Source organism: Balaenoptera physalus (genome assembly GCF_965194825.1).
Source record: "Balaenoptera physalus genome assembly, chromosome: 16".
Classification (NCBI taxonomy): domain Eukaryota; kingdom Metazoa; phylum Chordata; class Mammalia; order Artiodactyla; family Balaenopteridae; genus Balaenoptera; species Balaenoptera physalus.
This window is the reverse complement of record NC_138898.1, coordinates 84,034,748-84,053,436: the sequence shown is the minus strand read 5'-3', so window position 1 is coordinate 84,053,436 and position 18,689 is coordinate 84,034,748. Positions and strand designations below refer to the sequence as shown.

Here is an 18,689-nt window from a genome sequence, read left to right as displayed (position 1 = left end):
CATATTCTTGGTGGAAGCAGACGGAGAAGAAGGAAAAATAAACAGAAAACAGTAAGACAGTGAGAGTGACTGTAAATTCTTGAGCAAAGGAGGGTTGATAAGAGTTGGGCTTCATGAGCAATGGTACCATGGACAGATCACAAGAAGTGATGGGGTGGGGCGGGGAGGGAGAATTATGGACTCAGGGAGGCCAATTCGAGAGCTGGCGCAGCAGGAAATGACAGGGGCCACAATAAGACCACAGCAGTGGAAGGAGATTCAAAGACTAAAAACTGTTGGAACTGTGTGGTGGAGGCACCCCAGAGTGAAGACAAGGGGAAAGTGGAAAATGTCTTTTGTCCTTAGAGCTTCGGGGACCAGGGGACGGTGAGGTCACTAGCAGGGTGGGGGTTTCAGATAGGCGGGACGGTCTTGCTCAATGACCTTTTAGAGTTTGCAAGTCACATTACATAAGGCACTGTGTCCAACATGTCCAGGTAATGCCATGTGGTTTCCTAATCGCAAAGGTTCTGAAACCCTAACTGAAACCAACAAATGCCCTTCTTCACAAGACCACAGTCCCACCCGAAACCCCACCTCTGAAAGAAGCCGGGCACAACTGGCTGATCCATTCTCCTGTGTTTTCGAGAACCGTCAGCCCTGTTTTCAGTGTTGAAAACTGACCCCAAGTGACCTATAGATACAGAGTCAGCACACCGGGTTCAGGGAAGGCGAGCATGAGTTCATGTGTTCCTACCCAGTCCTCCAACCTTTGTACAGACCCAGCCTACCCAGGGCAACGATGGTGTGTGCCATGAGGATCAAAGTTACCTTGGTCACAGTGCTCTTACCTAAGCGTCAAAGGAAGAAGTGATATGAAAGGCTGCTCTGGCAAAAGGAATGGGGTGCACAGGGCCACAGGAAAAGGCACTGAAGACAAAACTAGGGGAGATTTTTAAAAAAAATGACTGAACGCCATTCTTGATTTTCACCTAGAAGCAGATTACACAACCCCACATCAGAGTGTCCTTACAGAGTCCATCTTCCTCCGTGATTACAACCAGGGGACAAAACTCAGCTTTTTCCATCCTATTTTCCTACTACAGGACATCTCCCAAAGAATCCAGTTCTCTGAGAAACAGTCTACGGCCGATGGCACCACAGTTTGGCTCATCATTTTATTCTAGTTTAGCTTTGAAACAGATTAATTTCAGGGAAGCACGTGTACAATTCTCTCAGCTGCGTACAGACCAGAATGCCTCACCCTCCAGCACTCCAAGTAAAGGATAATTCTTAGATGTTCCCCCACCACATCACCTCTTTATAAGTAAAACAAGTAAGCCCCCTATGTCAGCAGCTTTCTCCACAAGCCACCCAGAAGAAGGACCAGGTCCCCCAGCTGCTTTGTTCACGACATCCCCGAGCGTGTTGCCATGCCAACCAGCATCAGGCATAACAGAGGCTGATGGATTTGGCTCCAGTGGACCCAACCAACAGGAGCCACCAGTCCGCAAAGAGCCATGGTTTGCGCCATGGGACTCCTCCGCCACCTTCACACACACACATCCCAGCAGGCACACAACTAATGTAAACACCTCACTTGGGGAGGGGGCTGGGGGAGGAAAAACACTTTCAGGATGTAGAGCTCTGAAATGGTATGACACAGATTTAGGCAGAGTAAGATTTCTAAATGATGAATTCATCCAGAGAGAAGTAAGAAAGTCCGCAAACCTAAGAAAAGAATACACTGTTCCGTGCTAGTCACATCACAGACCTATTGAAAAGCTTTCCCATCACACAGCATGGTTCACAAGACCCCTTCAGATAAGCCCCAGTCATTTCCAAGCATCAGGCAACCTACACCCTTACACGCCCCAGAGCAGGTGTGTCTTGGTGGGATCCGTGAACTCCTAGCTACCCTCCAAGATCCAACTCAAATGTCCCGTCTTCCGTGGAGCCTTGCAGGACCTGCCCTCCCCAATAAAGTCAGCTCGTCCTGAGTGCTCCCCAGCGCGCACAGCAAGCTCAGCACCGAGAGGACACGCCTCGCACGCATTGTCTCAAGAAGGAACTCGACACACTCTGTCATCGTTGTTCACTTTTGCTTGGTCCTCTCCCCGTCAGAGTGCTTGAGTGCTAAACCAGGCCCTAAACACAGAAGTTTAGACCCTAAAGCCCAAAAACGTGTTTTAAAATGTCATTTCTCAGGGATGGAAACATTTCCAAGAACAAAGAGAATTCACTACCGAAAATAAATACTTCTTGAGCGGTTCCAGGAGGCAGGTGGAGCAGGGATTCTTTCCTACACTTGACGGATGAAGAATGTAAGGCCGGTGTGGACCACTACAAGCTGGTGCCTGTATAAGCTAGAAAGCTACCTCTGACCCAGGAGCTTCTCCCCACCTGCTCCGTGAGCCTACATTTCTATTACATGCCAGATAACTGCACAAGATAACAAGTTTTGTCCTGTAGCTTATATAATCATGGTGATGATAATAATGGTAATAATAATAATAATAATAAAAGAACTGGCTTTGTCTATCTCTGTATAAGATACTCATTTAAGTTTCTTACGCTATGACGAAATGTACAGTGAGAGATACAAGATAGACATCCTTGCGCACTGCGGTACTGGAAGCGAGGAACAATCATGTTATTAAGCAATTACATGTATTAGATTTCCCTCCCCCCATCCCCCGCCAAAATCCTCTACAGTCAGAAAATGTGAGATAACATTGCACAAAAAGAGGAGGGAGGGCTCTGGAAGCAGACAGCCCTATGTGAGGCCTTAGTTTCACCCTCATAGACTTGAGCAAGTGATTTCATCTCTGAGACAGCCTCCCCAGCTGTGAAGTGGGCACGGAAACACCAGCCTTTGGGGTCATCAGAAGAACTTAAAAAAATATATATATATATGTTATATATATATATATATATATATATATAATATATAATATATATATATATAACATATATATATATATATATAATATATATTATATATATATACCTGATACAAACTTAGCTCAGGGTCTCACATAAATTTTCCTGAAATAAAAGCATCTCTGGGCTTCCCTGGCGGTCCAGTGGTTCAGACTCCATGCTTCCACTGCAGGGGGCGAGGGTTCGATTCCCTGGTCCAGGAACTAAGGTCACATGCCGCTCACGGTGTGGCCAAAAAAAAAAAAGCATCTCTGCCATTAGCAGTTAGCAACTGGCCCTAGAATTATGAATTAAAAAATGATGAGTCTTGGGCTTCCGTGGTGGCGCAGTGGTTAAGAACCCACCTGCTGATGCAAGGGACACGGGTTCAAGCCCTGGTCCGGGAAGATCCCACATGCCGCGGAGCAACTAAGCCCGCGTGCCACAACTACTGAAGCCCACGCGCCTACAGCCAGTGCTCTGCAACAAGAGAAGCCACCGCAATGAGAAGCCCACGCACCGCAACGAAGAGTAGCCCCCGCTCGCCGCAACTAGAGAAAGCCCACGCGCAGCAACGAAGACCAAATGCAGCCAAAAATAAAATAAAATAAATAAAATTTAAAAAAAAATGATGAGTCTCTGCTGGTGGGAACATAACAAGATTATCAGTTTTGGAGGGAAGTTTAGCAATATCTATTGACGTTTAAAGTCACCCCATTTTTACAAACACACGTACTCCTCTGTACTATTTTTCTCCATCTGAAAACTGTCTCAGTGTAAGGCTATGAAGGACATTCGCTGTCTATATTGCACATTTCTGTAATAGACTTTTTATAATGAGCACTTAATAATTTTGTAAACAGAAAAAATACATTTTTATAAAAAACAGTCATTTCTCCATTTCAATTTTCAAATGAATCTGACACATAGTAAAAAGTTAAATCTGAAATTATATCATCATTTGACAAACCATGTGTCAGAGCCGTGGTGGATTTGTGTGTTTTGTTCACTGCTATAGGCCCGACACCTCAAATAGTGCCTGATATATCATAGGTAATCAACATCTGTTAAATGAATACATTTAAAAGCTCATAAATGTTCCAGTTCTTCCACTTCTAAGAATTCATTATGCAAAAATATTTGTCCAGTCGCTGAAAGATAAAGAGCAAGGCTAATCATTGTAGCAGAATTCATAACAGTAAAAGGCTGCAAACAACATACATTTTTTTCAATAATATTGGTTACTGGGATATTGTCATTTTTAAAAAGAATGAGGTTTTTAAAAAGGAATGAGGTGGATCTTTACATACTGCTATAGAAAGACATCATGTTAAGTAATAAAAAGCAAGACTCAGAACAGCATGACTAGTTTCATCTTAATTCTGTGTTTTAAATTTAAATAGTAAAAAATTCCTGCTGTTTTAAGTAAAAAAAAAAAAAAATCTAGGTAATACATGTTTTTATTTGTGAAGAAAAATATCTGGAGAATATATACTACACCACTAGCAGTAATTTTTTTGTCTCAGTGTAAGGCTACGAGGAATGTTCACTATTATATTGAGTATTTCTATAAGAGTTTTTTTTTTAACATCTTTACTGAAGTATAATTGCTTTACAATGTTGTGTTAGTTTCTGCAGTGTAACAAAGTGAATCAGCTATAGGTACACATGTATCCCCATATCCCCTCCCTCTTGTGTCTCCCTCCCACCCTCCCTATCCCAGCTCTCTAGGTGGTCACAAAGCACCGAGCTGATCTCCCTGTGCTATGCAGCTGCTTCCCACTAGCTATCTATTTTACATTTGGTAGTGTATATATGTCAATGTTACTCTCTCACTTCATCCCAGCTTACCCTTCCCCCTCCCCAGGTCCTCAAGTCCATTCTCTACGTCTGTGTCTTTATTCCTGTCCTGCCCCTAGGTTCGTCAGAACCATTTTTTTTTTTAGATTCCATATATATGTGTTAGCATACGGTATTTGTTTTTCTCCTTCTGATATGAGTATTTTTAAAAATAATGAGCACTTAGTAATTTTGTAAACAGAATAAAATCTATTTTTATAAAAAGTCATTTCTCCATTTCACTTTTTTCTCATTTTAATTTTTAAATGAATCTGACATGTAAGTTAAATCCCATAGCACTAAACTGAGGTCCCCGGGCCTGGGGTGGTTTGGTGAAAAGCACACAGTGCTAGTGCCCGAGCTGGGGCTCAGGTCCTCTGACACCCCACCCTCCACCCCATCCAGGGCTCTCCTCCTTCCTAAAGCATGAGGAAGCAGATGTTGCCGGGGCAGCTGGGCCCTCTGGAACCACGAAAAGTCCCACAATTACAGAAGCCTCTATTAGGAAAAAAAAAAAAAAAAGTTGCTTAAGAGCTACATTTTTATGAACTTGAAATGTTCCATGAGTTTAACAAGTAAATGTTCTGGATTTGCCAAGCAGTTCTGATTTCAAATAGTCTATCTCCTAAGTACACGTGAACTTTATTGAACTCAGATCCTGATGTTCAAGGGGTTAAGGAAGGATCAATTCAGAGTCACTGGCATGTCCTAAAATTTAAGGCTTGTCTGGCAACAAGCACCTCATACACCTCATGATTGTTTACAAACTCATACCACTCAGGAGTTTCACCTGCCTTACTCATGCTGACTGCAATCAAGGTTGCTATTTCCAGGTGCTCAAACCTATCTGTAACTTTTTCAAGTTCTAGACACGAAGGATTTGGGAGAGTTAACGATCACTCTGAAGTTTTCAACACTACAACCCAACTGGAAGCCAATATTCTATTCTCTGAAATGCAGACCACTTTTTTAGACTTGATTAAACTAGGTGGTATGAAAATCATGAGAAGCTCAAGAACTGACCATTCTCTCAAAAGGAAAATGAGAACTCCGTAGAGGGACACAAAGAAAAGAAAGTGGTTTCTTCTGGGTTCACTGCTTTACTAACTGGGACTTTTGGACTTTTTTCCTGATCAAGCCAACCCCACAACCACTCAAAGGGGACTTGTGTAGACAGAACTTGTGAGTGGTTGATGAATCAATGATTTCTCCCCAAACAGGTGGGCCTGTGAATTACAGCATTGCACAGTGAGGACACTGGATCCCAGAGGGTTAGTTAACTGCTCAACTTACGTGGAATGTCACAGTTCTCAACGTCACCCTCCGAGACCCTCTCTTCTGAGCCTCAGAACCTCAACCCTGTGGGGGCCTACAGGGTGGGCTGTATCACTGTCTGGGCTACTGAGTAGGAAACAGAGGCTCCAAGAAGTTGTGTCCTGCCAAGATGCCAAGGTTCCAACCGAGGACTACCCATTCCAGACCTGTCTCCCTTGGTCTTAGCACTATTCCCTACTTCGGCCAAGCTCAGAAGGAAGGCTGTATTTTGTCGGTCTAAGAGAGGAGGCAGCCACGTTCTTTGAAATGGCCCCAAACTTCTCAGTACTGGTCACCGGCTCACACAGTGGTGACTCTCATCGAGAAATGAAAAGCAAGAAGTCGAGGTCAAGTGCCCCCGCCGCCCAGAAGACCTCCACCTCTTTCCCAATTGCTCCCACGAGCTAAGGGTATCACGGTTGCCCAGCAGAGCCCGGCAAAGCACCTGCCAAGGCACCTGCCCGCGAGGAGCACTGTCCCCCAGGGATGCCGCCGGCACGCAGAACGTTTCCCAGGAGAGGCAGGGCTGGCGGGCTCGACTAAACCCACCTGATGCTGCGGGGTCAGATTCGGGTCCCACCCACACTCATCGAGCGCGTCCTACGTGAGTGAACCCAATAATTGGCCGCCTCCTGAGGCCCACTGTACAGACGGGGAAACTGAGGCTCGGAGAGGAAAACTGGCTTAGCCCAAGGGTGGCGGCGTGGGGGCTGGAGCCCTCTCACGCCGAGACCCGATCCTCCGCCGAAGGGCCGGTAGGGCGCCTTCGGCCGTGGAAACGACGACCCTCAAGCCTCCGCGAGAGGTCAGCTCGAGGGGAAGGGCCACCCTAAGAAGGGCCGAAATGGGAGCCGCGCTTTCCGCGCCGGCGTCGGGCGAATTGGGCAGCGACCCGGCCCAAGAGCCCGCCCCCATGCCTAGGGCCCGGGCGGCCGAGGCGGCCAGAAGGCGTCGGGCCCCGGAGCCCGGGCACCCAGAGTCCTGGCGACCGGACCCCGCCAATCCAGCACCAGCGAACGCACGTACTCACCACGGTCGGCCGGCTGCAGTACGGACACCTGAGGAGGACGCAGGCCCACACCACTGAGGCGCTACCACCGCCCGCGCCGGCTGCGGGGGTGGGAGCGTGGCCGACGGCGGCGCCGCTCCGCCCAACCCGGCCGTGCGCTTGTTTCTGGGGCCAGGCCTCCCCCCTGCGAATCCGCGCTCTTGGTACGGCCCTGAAGGCCACGCCCCCTCAGCGTCCCAGCTCAGCAGAGGGACCTCGGAGCCCAGCATGTAGTCCGGGAGGGGGCGGGAGTCTCCTCACGCCTTTGACAGTTCCGTGGGGGCAATAGCCGTGAGCCGCGCCGTCTGGCCTCCTGCTGCCGGCCGCCGCTCGCGTGTGTTCGCGACTCTTTCTCCTCCACGATCCTCAGTGCCCTCGCCTGAAAATGGCGAACCTGCATGAACAGTGTCGGGGGTCCCTCCAGCCTGGGACTGGAATGCTGGCCTGCTTGGGTCGAGGGGCAGGAAGTGAGCAGGCAGGGGGCGAGGACTGGACCGAAGAGGCAGGAGGGGGCAGAGGGCACTTCGGGTTTGGAAAGATAGGCTGTCTTGGTCGGGGGTAAGAAGCCCACCTCTTCCTCCTGCCGTGGTTCCTATGTTACAGGATTATGAAGATTAGATGATATAACTCATGTTCATAAACAATTTAGCTCAGTGCGATAGTAAGTGCTCTAGAAATGTAAGTTGTTGTTGTTGTTATTATTATTACAGACTCTGCTGCGAATTCCTTTTGGAACAGTGGGCAACTCACTTCGTTCAGAACCCGTTCTCCATCTTTAAAAATGGTACCCACCAACGACAACCAATTACTTTGAAAATACTAAAGGCCTATATAAGGAGAGGATTATTCCCGTGGCCCCAGTTTTAGGCTTCCATCTTTCCAGTCTGTCAGGAACATGTCTGATTCACCCCATTGAATCAGTCCCTCCAACAGGTTGGATGAATGCAGTAGCCCTCAGGGTGGGGCGTACCCCTGTCTAACTAAGGGACTGAATGTGTAACTCCTATGCTAGGCCCTCAAGAGAGCAGTAGGGAAATTCATCCCCCAGATCTCTGATACTCCCTCTCGCCTTTTCACCACCTTGCTGAACAATCTTCCCTGAGTGTCCCAGAGAGGCTTCAAACTTTGCCTCTGAATCCTTGCACCCTGCCTTCTGTGAAGCCAGAACACATACCACTGAATTCTCTCTCTCTGCTGATAGCATCTCTGAGGCAGGAGACAGGCATCTTCTTTTACTTTTTCCCATTAAACCAGTAGCTGAGTCCTAGGGATTCTATCTCCAGGACCACCCTCCCCCTTTCTCATCTTTCCTGCTCTCCCTGCCCTAGTTTAGGCCTACCTGGGTTCACCTTTCACCTGGATGATCTCAGCAGTTCCTGACTCGAATGCCACCTCCAGTTTCTTCTATACCTATACCAGGGAAACTTCCTCTTATACTGCTCTGCTCAGTGCCCTACCTTCCTGTCCCTTAAACTTTCCTCCTCAAAACATACTCTCACTAGCCAGCTGGGGAAAAAAATGTAAGTTGGAGACACATCTCACACCTTACACTAATATAAACTCCTGATAGATAAAAGATGTAAACAATTTTTAAAAAGAGAAGAAAAAGGAAAAGTTCTACAAGAAACCATAGGAGAATTGTGTTAATCTCCAAGAGGACTTTCTGAGTTAGAAGCCATAAATGACTGAGAAAACCACTACATAAAAATCAAAACTTGGGACTTCCCTGGTGGCACAGTGGTTAAGAATCCGCCTGCCAATGCAGGGGACACGGGTTCGATCCCTGGTCCGGGAAGATCCCACATGCCGCAGAGCAACTAAGCCCGTGCGCCACAACTACTGAGCCTGCGTGCCGCAACTACTGAAGCCCATGTGCCTAGAAGCCCGTGCACCACAACAAGAGAAACCACCGCGATGAAAAGCCTGCACACTGCAATGAAGGATAGCCCCCGCTCGCCACAACTAGAGAAAGCTTGCGCACAGCAACGAAGACCCAAAGCAGCCGAAATTTTTAAAAAAAGGTAAACATTAAAAAAAAATCAAAACTTAATGTGTGACAAAGACCTACAGGCAAAGTCCAAAGGCAAAGGACAAACCAGGAGGAAATATTTGTCTAATAAACAGCCTCTACTAATTAATAAGAAAAGACTTATTAATATAAAAGGGCAAAAGATAGGAATCATCAGTTCACAGAAGAAAAAATACAAATGGCCCTTAACCATATGAAAAGTTATTCAACCCCACACGTAGAAAAAATGCAAATTAAAAGTTGACCAAGATACTGGTTTTCACCTACAATGATGACAAAATCTGAAAGTTTGATGACACAGGGTCGGTGGAGCTGTGTGGAAAAAGACACTGTCATTTATTGTTTCCCCATCCAAACATGAATATCATCCAGCTATAAAGAAGACAAATAAGGAAGCTCATTGCTGACACAGAACAATCTCTCAGATAAATTGATGAACGAAAAATACAAGGTGATGGCCAACAGGCAGGGAATGCTACTGTTGGTGTTTTTGAAAGCATTGCAGTGGGGGAAAGTGGAGGAAAAAATGTACACACTGTGGATATATATTTGGTTGTATGTGTATGACCTCTGTGGAAAGAAAAAAAGAGATAGCATTGGTTGTCTCTAGAGGAATGGGAGAACCGGGACCAAGGGCAAAGGAAGCGTCACTGTACACCCTTTGTATCTTTCACATTTTGTGCCTTATGAATGTTTTATGTATTCTAAGTCAAATACGTAAATACTTCTAAAAATACTCAAACAACCTTGTCACTGGCCAAAGAACCAACTCTTTGACTGGCTCCCAATAGGTAAAGAACAGTGACTATCCCCTTCATTTTTCTTAAATCAAAATTCAACACGTGTGGGGTTACAGACAACAGTTTCCTGCCAACTCCCCTCTGTTGCGCCTCATCTTCACTGCTCGGAAAGAATCACTTCTTACCTCGTTTCGCACTTGCTTCTGGTCCTTATTTCCATGCTGGTAAATAAATGTTTGTGTGGCTGCATGTTGTCTGAAATTTTAGGTGTTACCTCTAGAGTCCTGCTAATGGTGAGTTAGGTTATTAAAACCACAGCCCACCTCCCCTGCCCACATGTCAACATAATTATTTATATACCTATTTTACTTCCTCTGTTAATCATTTTTATAATTGAAATAATAGCCTTGGACCTTTATTTCTTGAGCCATCCACCGCAAGCAGTATCTTTTCATGCCGTACCATGAAGCTCTCAGCATCCTTGCCCTTCCCTTTGCTCTGTACCCCCGCCTCTGTCTCCCCACTTAGCTGTCTGAACTTCCATATTTTCATTATCGAGCTTGACAACATTTGCATTGTACATAATATGTTCTTTGCTTTGTCCCTTGAGCCTAAAAGTCAAGTCATCAAGCAGCACTGACTTTGTTGACACATTGTACAGGGGATGCACAGCCGAACCAACCACCCCTATGATTACAGGGCTCGTGCTGTGCGTCCTCTTTCTGAAAGTTCATTTTCTTCCCCCCCGGCACAATTTAAAAGAAACAGATCCTCAATCTCTCCAGGGATCTGGTGTATCAAGCTTTTTTCCTGAGACTCCCTCCAAGGTTCTCAGGCACACCCCAGCCCCCATCCATACTGGTTACTGTAAAGGACGAGGCTGATTCCTATCTGTGTTTCGGTTCTCATAAAGGGGCACAACAGTTTGTGGAATGAACGGATTGCCTTAGTCTGGAATGCAGAAAGAGCGTTCAAAATCTGGCCCCAACGTATCTTTCCAGCTTGATCTTTATAACTGTTGTCCACAAATTCTACACTGTAGCAAAACTGGATGAATCCAGTTTTGTACATGCTGTGCATTTTTATTCCTCTGAGCCACTAGGAATGTTGTTCTCTTCCATGTTTATATGTCCATCTCCTACCAATGCTTCCACCTCTGGAAGATGCCCTGATCCCTCCAGAAGTGATGGCTCCCTCACTACTGTCCAGCTCTCCAAGGCCCAGAGTATTTCCTTCTTTAAATCATGTCTCGTCAGTCTTGAGTGTCTCCAGGGCAGGTCTGTCTCAGAAGCCTCTTCTCTCTCTGCCTCCCAACCCCCAGGTTCTGCCAGATGCAGGCAGCATGGAGGCATTTGCGGGATGAGCCACAGAAGATTCAGGAAAGGCGGCCTGGAGTTAAGGGGCTTGGGCTTGGGTGAACGAGAATGAGGGTCCAAGGGGCAGGGGTGCCAGAGCCAAGGCTGGAATGAGAGGGAGACAGGGAAATGGACTGCGGTCAGGGCAGAACAAGGACTTTGTGACCTGTGCAGGCCACTGCTTTGTTGCTTTTGGAAGGGCTGTGTCCCTCCACTGAACAGAATGGAAGAAGGTTTGTCCAGGTGAAGGTGCGGGCACCACTGCATTAAGGGCTCATCAGGAAGATGTGGTCTTCTAAGGGAGAGATGGGGGCCATCAGGATAGGGCCTTTCTCTGCCGTCCCACACCCTCTTCCCACAAGATTCTTCTGAATGTGAACAACCTGAAAGCTCAGAGCACCTACAACAGACAGAAAGCTCAGGGGCTGGGGGGCCAGAAACTGACCCCTAAAGCAAAGCTTCTCTCCACAGCAGAAGCTTTTACACGTAAAACATCCCACAAAGCTAAGGACTGTACCCTGTATGCATACCTTTTGATTGCCATGATCCCTTGAAGCCTTTCCTTGCTCTATAGAACCAAACGTTCGCTGAGCACTTGCAATGGGCTCCCACTTGCTATGGGACAGAAGGGAGGAGCTAATTACCATTTATTGAGCACCAACTAGATCCCGAGCGCTGTGCTAAGTAGTCTATAGGTGTTACTGCAAATCTTCTCTTGAAAGTATACACTATGATTCCCATTTGACAGATGAGTAAACAGAGGCTCAGAGAGGTGAGGGGATGTGTCCCAAGCTCCCCAAGATCCCACAACTAGTAAGTGTTTAAACTGTGACTGGGGCCTGCTACCCACCTGTGAGCGTGTCAAGCACATCCAAACCCTTCCCACTTCACCCCAACCCTGGAAGCCGTCCTTTCCCCTGGGGGAACTCACCCAGCCTAGGAGGGGGGCTTTGTGCCACTCTTGCTTCGGAGTGCTACCATTTCTCACGCTGGTGGAGGCTCCCCCCAGCCCCACCCAGGGCAGTTCTGCCTTGGAGGGTTCAGCCTCTCAGGGCCCCTGTCCCAGTCAGCCTGACTCTTCCCTGCTCCCTCTGACTCCGGCTTCCTCCTTCTCGGGGTGCACAGTCTTACAGTCTCCGAGACCACTTCACAACCCCTTGCCTTGAGCAGGAACTCACTCCAGGTGTGTTGAAAGGGGCTGCCCTGTCTACTTATAGAGCCAGGGATGCGGCAGTCACCAGAGCACAGAGGCACAGAACCTCCATCTGGAAATCAGGAGCCAAATTCTGCTTTGACTGCTAACCAGATGCACGGCCTCCCTGGATAAGAAATCAGTTTCTTTATCAGCAAAATGGGGAGAAAAACCCTGTCCCGCCCCACCTCTTCTCCCAGGTGTTCTGAGGTTCGTGGTGATGAGCAAAGGATGGATTTGTGACAGCAGGGCGGAAGGCAGGGACGCAGGTGAGCCTTATTGTCAAAGAGGAGCAAGGGGAGGAGCCTGAAGACACTTCCCCGACCTCTAAGCCTCTGGCCAAACCTCATGCCTGACCTCGTGCCTAGGGGGACTCTGAACTTCCTGAAGTTCTCCGATGAGCACTTGGTCTTGCCCCCATTTTACAGATGAGGAAACTAAGGCAACGAAATAAAGCAGCTCTATCTGGCTGGTGCACCCAAAGTCTGTTCTTTCTCCATTGATGGGATGGTTCTCTGCCCAAACCTCTTTTACAAAGGGCAGACATCCTAGTTCCCTCTGATTTCAGGGGCAGCTGGCTCAGTCTGCCCAAAGGCTCCCTGGCTGGTCAGGAGCCAGGTCCTTATGAGAAAGAGCAGAGGCCCTGGCTGCGGGGCTTACTAAGCCAGTTGGGTGTGTGTGGGCCTGCTGGCTGCAGGGTGAGCTGGCCAGCGGGGGGCAGCTGTGGATATCCTGTCTGGAGACAGTGTCTGGCAACGACGTGAATTGTTGCCAGGGAACAGCTGAGAGGACGAGAGGGCAGGGGCAGCAGGAGCTAGAATGAGAAGTCACTGAAACCTGGGGGCTTCCAGAAGGGACGGTGAAAGTACAGGAGATAGCGGAGGCCCTGGCTGGATGTCTCAAAGGGCAGTTCACAGGCCCCATACATCAGAATCATCATGGGGCCTATTAAAACTGCCAATTCCTAGGGCATCGCTACCCCCAGCTGTTGGACCAGACTCTCCAGAGGCAAGGCAGAAATTGACATTTTGAATAAGCTTCACTCTTATCCACACTGGAATATGAGAACCACTGCCTTATGGGGCTCACTTGGCCAGAACAGGGGTGAGGGTGGCATGTCCACGGCAAGGCACACCTCAGGTGGACCCAAACGCAAAAACAGATAAAGAGGAGGGGGTGGTTGCTTTGAAGGAGAAGCTCAGGTGATGACTGGCCTGGCTCCCCGGGGTGTGAAAATTTCCCCAGACCTTCCTCACAGCCTCCCCGCCACCCCACGCTCCTAGTCCTCTAACCTCGTCCAAAGTTCAACAATTTCAGAGGCAGCCCTGAAATGAAAGAACAAACATAGCCTTTGGCAACAGCAGGTCGGATTCCCAATCTGGACGCCGCCAAGGCCCAGACAGCTGTGTAACCTTGGACGGGTACTGTGGGTCCTTGTAATGCGGCCCCTTGGGGTCTGGGTGAGGAGTAAATGGGTTAGTGGGCATGAAGTAGCCAAGTGTCTGTTGGTTCTCAGGGACCAGGGTTCCTTCCTCTTTCCTGTTTCCTACATATGAGCCCCTCCCCCGCCCAGCCCCCTTCCCTTTGTTCCTTTCTCTGTTATGCAACGAAGGTTTAAATTATTCCTGGGTTTGGGGCCGCTGCAAAGCCAATGGGAGGGAGACTCTGTAACGGGAGGTTTCGGAAGCCACGTCTTCCCTGCCTACCTCCCTATTCTCGTCCACGTGCTGCTAGGTCAGGCCCTCCGCCCCTCTCCTCACTATTGCAAAGAGCCCCGTGATTACGTTCCCCATATCGCCCAGCTGCAGCAGCTCCAGCTGTTGACACGGCAACCAGAACCCAGTGACAGCCATTGAGAAAGAGCCTCTGAGGGCAAGGCTGCTTGGCTTCCATCTACATTCAGTTCAACGGCACTGCCTGGGAGCACCTACCGTGGGCCTTAGCGGAAATGGAAATGAGTTAGAGCTGGTCCCTGGCTTTAAGGGGCTGGTGGTCTCCGGGCCAAGATAGAGAATCTACTGGTCTAGTTGAATGATTCTCAAAGTGTGGTCCCCAAACCAGGAACATCAGCGTTACCTTTGAATTTGTTCGAAATGCCACATTTCAGGCTCCTTCCAAAGTCTACTGAATCAGAAATTCTGGGGGAGAGGGGATCCTGAAATCTGGCTTTTAACAAAAGCCCCCCAGGTGATGCTGATGCAGGCTGAAGTTTGAGGACCACAGATCTAATTAAAACCTCACCCAATCCCAAGAGCTGGGGTCTATTGTTCCCGTATCACAGATGAGGGAACGGAGGCTCTGTCCTGCTCTGTGTGCAGACTAGCTGACAGCTTATGAAGGGTTTGGATTCTCAGGTCCCTCCCGGTGTCAAATTCTACCTCTGCAGCACTTGTGATAAGGTAATGAGCAGATATACTTTTTCCTGGATCCTGGCTGGAGAAACATAGAGGTATCTTAACACTGTGTCCAGCAGGGTCGGGGCAGAGTGACAATGCAGGCAGAAATGAAAACCTCACAACGGGAGCGGAGAAGAGCTGGGAGTAGGGTCAGAAAGAACAGCAGCCCTGGTGACAACTACCTGCCCCAAATGTGGGGACACTGAGCTGACATAACGCCCCCCAGCCGAGGCCATCCAGGCTTCTAAGCCCGACCCCAATCCTGAGACCTTCTCTCCTGTGTTCACTCACCTGCATGCTAGGTTGGTCTCTTTCCTCGCTTTTGCCCCCGCAGACTCTCAGGGTCCCCTCTTACACAGCATCTGCCTGAACACCCACCTCCCTAAATTTGGAATCACCTCTTCGGCAACGAATGACTTCCAGCCTCTCTTTGTCCACATCCCGTGACTGGGCACTCACTGCCTTTTCAGGCAGCCCATCCATCTGTGAAAGCTCTGACGGGCTTAAGTTTCCCTTTGAATGAGCTGACATCCATCCCCGTGTAATTTCCACCTTTTACGATATGAGTTAGTCTAATCCCCCGTAACAGAGATTACAGGCTTATTTTAAAGTAAGAAAATCTATCCCAATTATTTCCCATGAATCTACCACCCACCTTTGCGGATAAACAAGGCAGGTAGAACATACCAACCCATTACCTTGAAAACAGTAGGAACAACAAGATGAGGTGAAAGTAGAAAGGGGCAGGAGGAAGGGCAGGAGGTGGTGGAGGGAAAGATCGCTGACTTGGAGCCTCCGTCTTGCCACTTCCTCCCCAAGAGACACTGGCAGGACCTCAGCAGTTTTCACAGGAGTCCCCTTCGAGAAAAAGAATACGACATTACAAATACGATCTTCCAGAACGTGTTTCATTTTGTTGAATAAAGTCACAGTTGGATGGTTTGTAAGGACAGAAAAGGTAAAACTCACTTAGTGCACCTTCAGTGATCATTTCACATATATTATTGTTTTCAGCAAATGGGGGTCTTGAAACTTAAGCGACTTCAGCTTCGTGGAAATCTGCCTCTGACTCTGGGCCTCAGTTTCTCATCTGTAAAATGGGGGTGAACCTAGACACCTTCCAAAGTTGGTCTGAGAATTAAACAAGCTAACGGAAGGGGAAATCATCTGCTGAGATATTATTATGTTATTAATATTATTATTATATTATCTGATTTCTGAAGATGAATGCTTGGAGTCTGGGTATGAGGGAAACTGGTTGATTGTTTCTATTGAGGGGAAGAGGGGCAGAAGTGAATCCCAGCTTAGCATTCTGCCTGGGGGAGACCACAGCTGGAGCTCTGGGACAGAACCAGTAGAACCAGTGAGTTTGGAGGACAGCTCTCTAGAAAAAGACAATGGAACATCCCCTTGTCTCCCATCACTGTTTTTGGGTTTTGCTTTTCAGGCTTATTTTTCACAGGATTCTTTGCAAAGTGGGCCTCAATGCAATTTCTTGGGGGAGGGGCTGTGCCCACATTTGGGATCAGAGAGACTTTTCAACCCCAGAGGTATCTCTCCAGGGCCTGCGAGAGACCCTTCGCTTCTGGGGGGTCATGTCCCACAAGGAAGGAAAGCCTCTTGAGTGGAGCCAGGGGGATGATAACAGGATTATTTTAATCATTTTAGCAACACTGGCTCTGCCAAGTCTGCCAAGAGAAAAGGATGTGGTAGGTCAGGAAATTAAAACAACTCTGGCCTCATTCCCCAGAATGTATTTTTCAAGAGGGATGAGTGTTTAGCAGGAGAAGGAAGGAGCCCTAGAAACTCCCTCCGTGCCTTGGGCTGCCCAGCCTGCACATGGCCACGGGCCCTGCTTTGCAGAGGGTGCCTCCTTTGTCGAGGTCATCCTCCTCCCCTTTATTTTTTATTTATTTATCTTTTTCGATCAATATTTATTGAGCACTTATTCCCCTTTATTTTTATTTTAAAAATATTTTTTCCTTCAGCCATGCCACGCAGCATGCGGGATCTTAGTTTCTCGACTAGGGATTGAACCTGCGCCCCTTGCAGTGGAAGCGCGGAGCTTTAACCACTGGACCACCAGGGAAGTCCCCTCCTCCCCTTTTTAAAAGGTCTCCAGAGACCACCCTAACTCCTGGCCTAAGCCGGGTGCCTGGGGGCCCCCAGTTCCAGATGCTGCTGGTGCCCACCTCCCGGAGAGTCGAGGAGCCTCCCAGGCTGCAAGTGTCACCCCCATCCATCTCTGTAGGGCTGCTTTCAGAGGAGACTCAGTCTCACTACCTACCCCTTCCTGGGCCTTCCAGAGCAGTGGCTTCTAAACTATTCTGCAGAGGAATCCCCCAGGCACCGTGCATGCCAAGGAGTCCCATTCAGGAGGCCAGGGGCCAGGTAGGTGCACACATTTGCATGCTGCTGGTGGTCCAGGAAGCACAGAGCTAGAGAAATTCGGGGTGGTTCTCCAGGGACTCAGCCCCACGCCCTTCACAGGCCAAGCCTGTACCTCCCCAGCTGTGCAGCCTTGGGCATTCCGCTCCCCTTCTCTCTGATAAAAATGCCTGCCCAGCCTGCCTCCGGGGAAGAGAGAAGATGACCATGAAGATCTGGGCCCCACAAGGCCCTGAAAAGTTACCCAAAGTCTCCAGTCCTTGGCCTGGAGACCCAAGGCTGGAAGTCAGAAATGGCTGCAGGATGGGATGAGGGTGAGAGCAGATGAGGCGGAAGATGGAAGAGGGCGGGTCACCCACATCCAGTCCCACCACAAACTTAAAGCAGAGATGGTCAGCCCTGAAGAGTCTTCAAGATCATCACAGGCAACCTCCCCATGGTACAGATGAGAAAACTCAGCTCAGAGAGGTTGAAGCACTTGCCCAAGGTCACACAGTAAATGAATGGCAGGGCTGGGACTAGAGCCCAGGACTTTCCCTGCTGAACCACTAGATCTGGACACAGGTGGGGGATAGGCCCCCCACCAGCTCCTTCCTCCCCCCTTTCCTTACCCCCCCACAGACTAGGACAGGACAGAGGGCAGGGCAGAGCCCAGCCAGCTACTCTGCCTCCTCACACCTCCTGCCTTCAGCTGCTCTCAGTCTCAGTTTGGGTTGACCTGCCAGGAACGGGCAGCCTGCTCTCTGCCCTCCTTGCCCTGAACCTGGCTTCCCAGGAGGGCCAAGGAGGGGTGGAGTGGCAAGACTGCCACCTCCAGTGCTTAGCCTCTGGCCCCCTCCCCCTCCCCCCTGCCCTGCCGCATGCTGCGAAAGCACCTACCTGGGCAGCTGGAGGTGTGGGCGCCCTGGGCAGGGCCAAACAACTGGGGCAGGTCCTGGGCTGAGGACCGTCCTGCCTTCCCAGGGCTTGAGCCCATGGTGGCCTTTTATGGGACAGAGAGGTGTGCTGTGATGGATTAGGGGTGGAGCCTGGTGTATCGGTATCTGTACCTGAGAAATGCACCCCTCCCCCTCCCCCTCCCTTTCCCCTCCCCTTCCCCTCCCCCTCCCCCTCCTCCCTCCCCCCCCCCGCCCCGAGTGCCCCTGCCAGGCAGCTGAGGCTGGAGCTGATTCCCAGACAGCTTCTCCCCTGGCTGAGGCCCTGGCCCCTTACAAACAGCACAGAAGCCCCAGCCAGCCAGGCCCGGGCTTCCTGGGGGGCTGGTCAGGGCCTAGAGGAGTGAGGCCCATTCGGGACACACACCCTCCCCAGCTCCCTGCGGTCCTGTCTTGGGGGGACTCAGACCTTTGCATCAGGAGCCAGACAGATATGACAATTCCCACATACTCTGGGAGCTTGAACAAGTTATGCCATCTCTGGGCCCAGTTTCTTCACTCTAAGATAGAAATAATAATACTCACTTCATAGGATTGACCCAGGACCTAGCA

At 49.2% G+C, this 18,689-nt stretch overlaps 1 protein-coding gene across 5 annotated transcripts in view; it reads right to left on the bottom strand.

Annotated features, from left to right (window-relative positions):
* Positions 1 to 18,184, bottom strand: part of POR (cytochrome p450 oxidoreductase) — a 74,073-nt gene extending 55,889 nt beyond the window's left edge. For 2 of the 5 annotated variants that reach the window (XM_082429579.1, XM_082429580.1), the window contains exon 1: positions 7,085 to 7,347. In XM_082429579.1, coding sequence (XP_082285705.1) covers positions 7,085 to 7,332 — 248 coding nt within the window. In that variant the 5' untranslated portion in view covers positions 7,333 to 7,347. Of the gene's footprint in view, positions 1 to 7,084; positions 7,348 to 11,756; positions 11,786 to 15,501; positions 15,673 to 18,081 lie in introns of those variants that run through there. The other 3 variants (XM_082429583.1, XM_082429582.1, XM_082429581.1) reach the window with 3 other exon arrangements.
* Between the last annotated feature and the right edge of the window lie 505 nt (positions 18,185 to 18,689).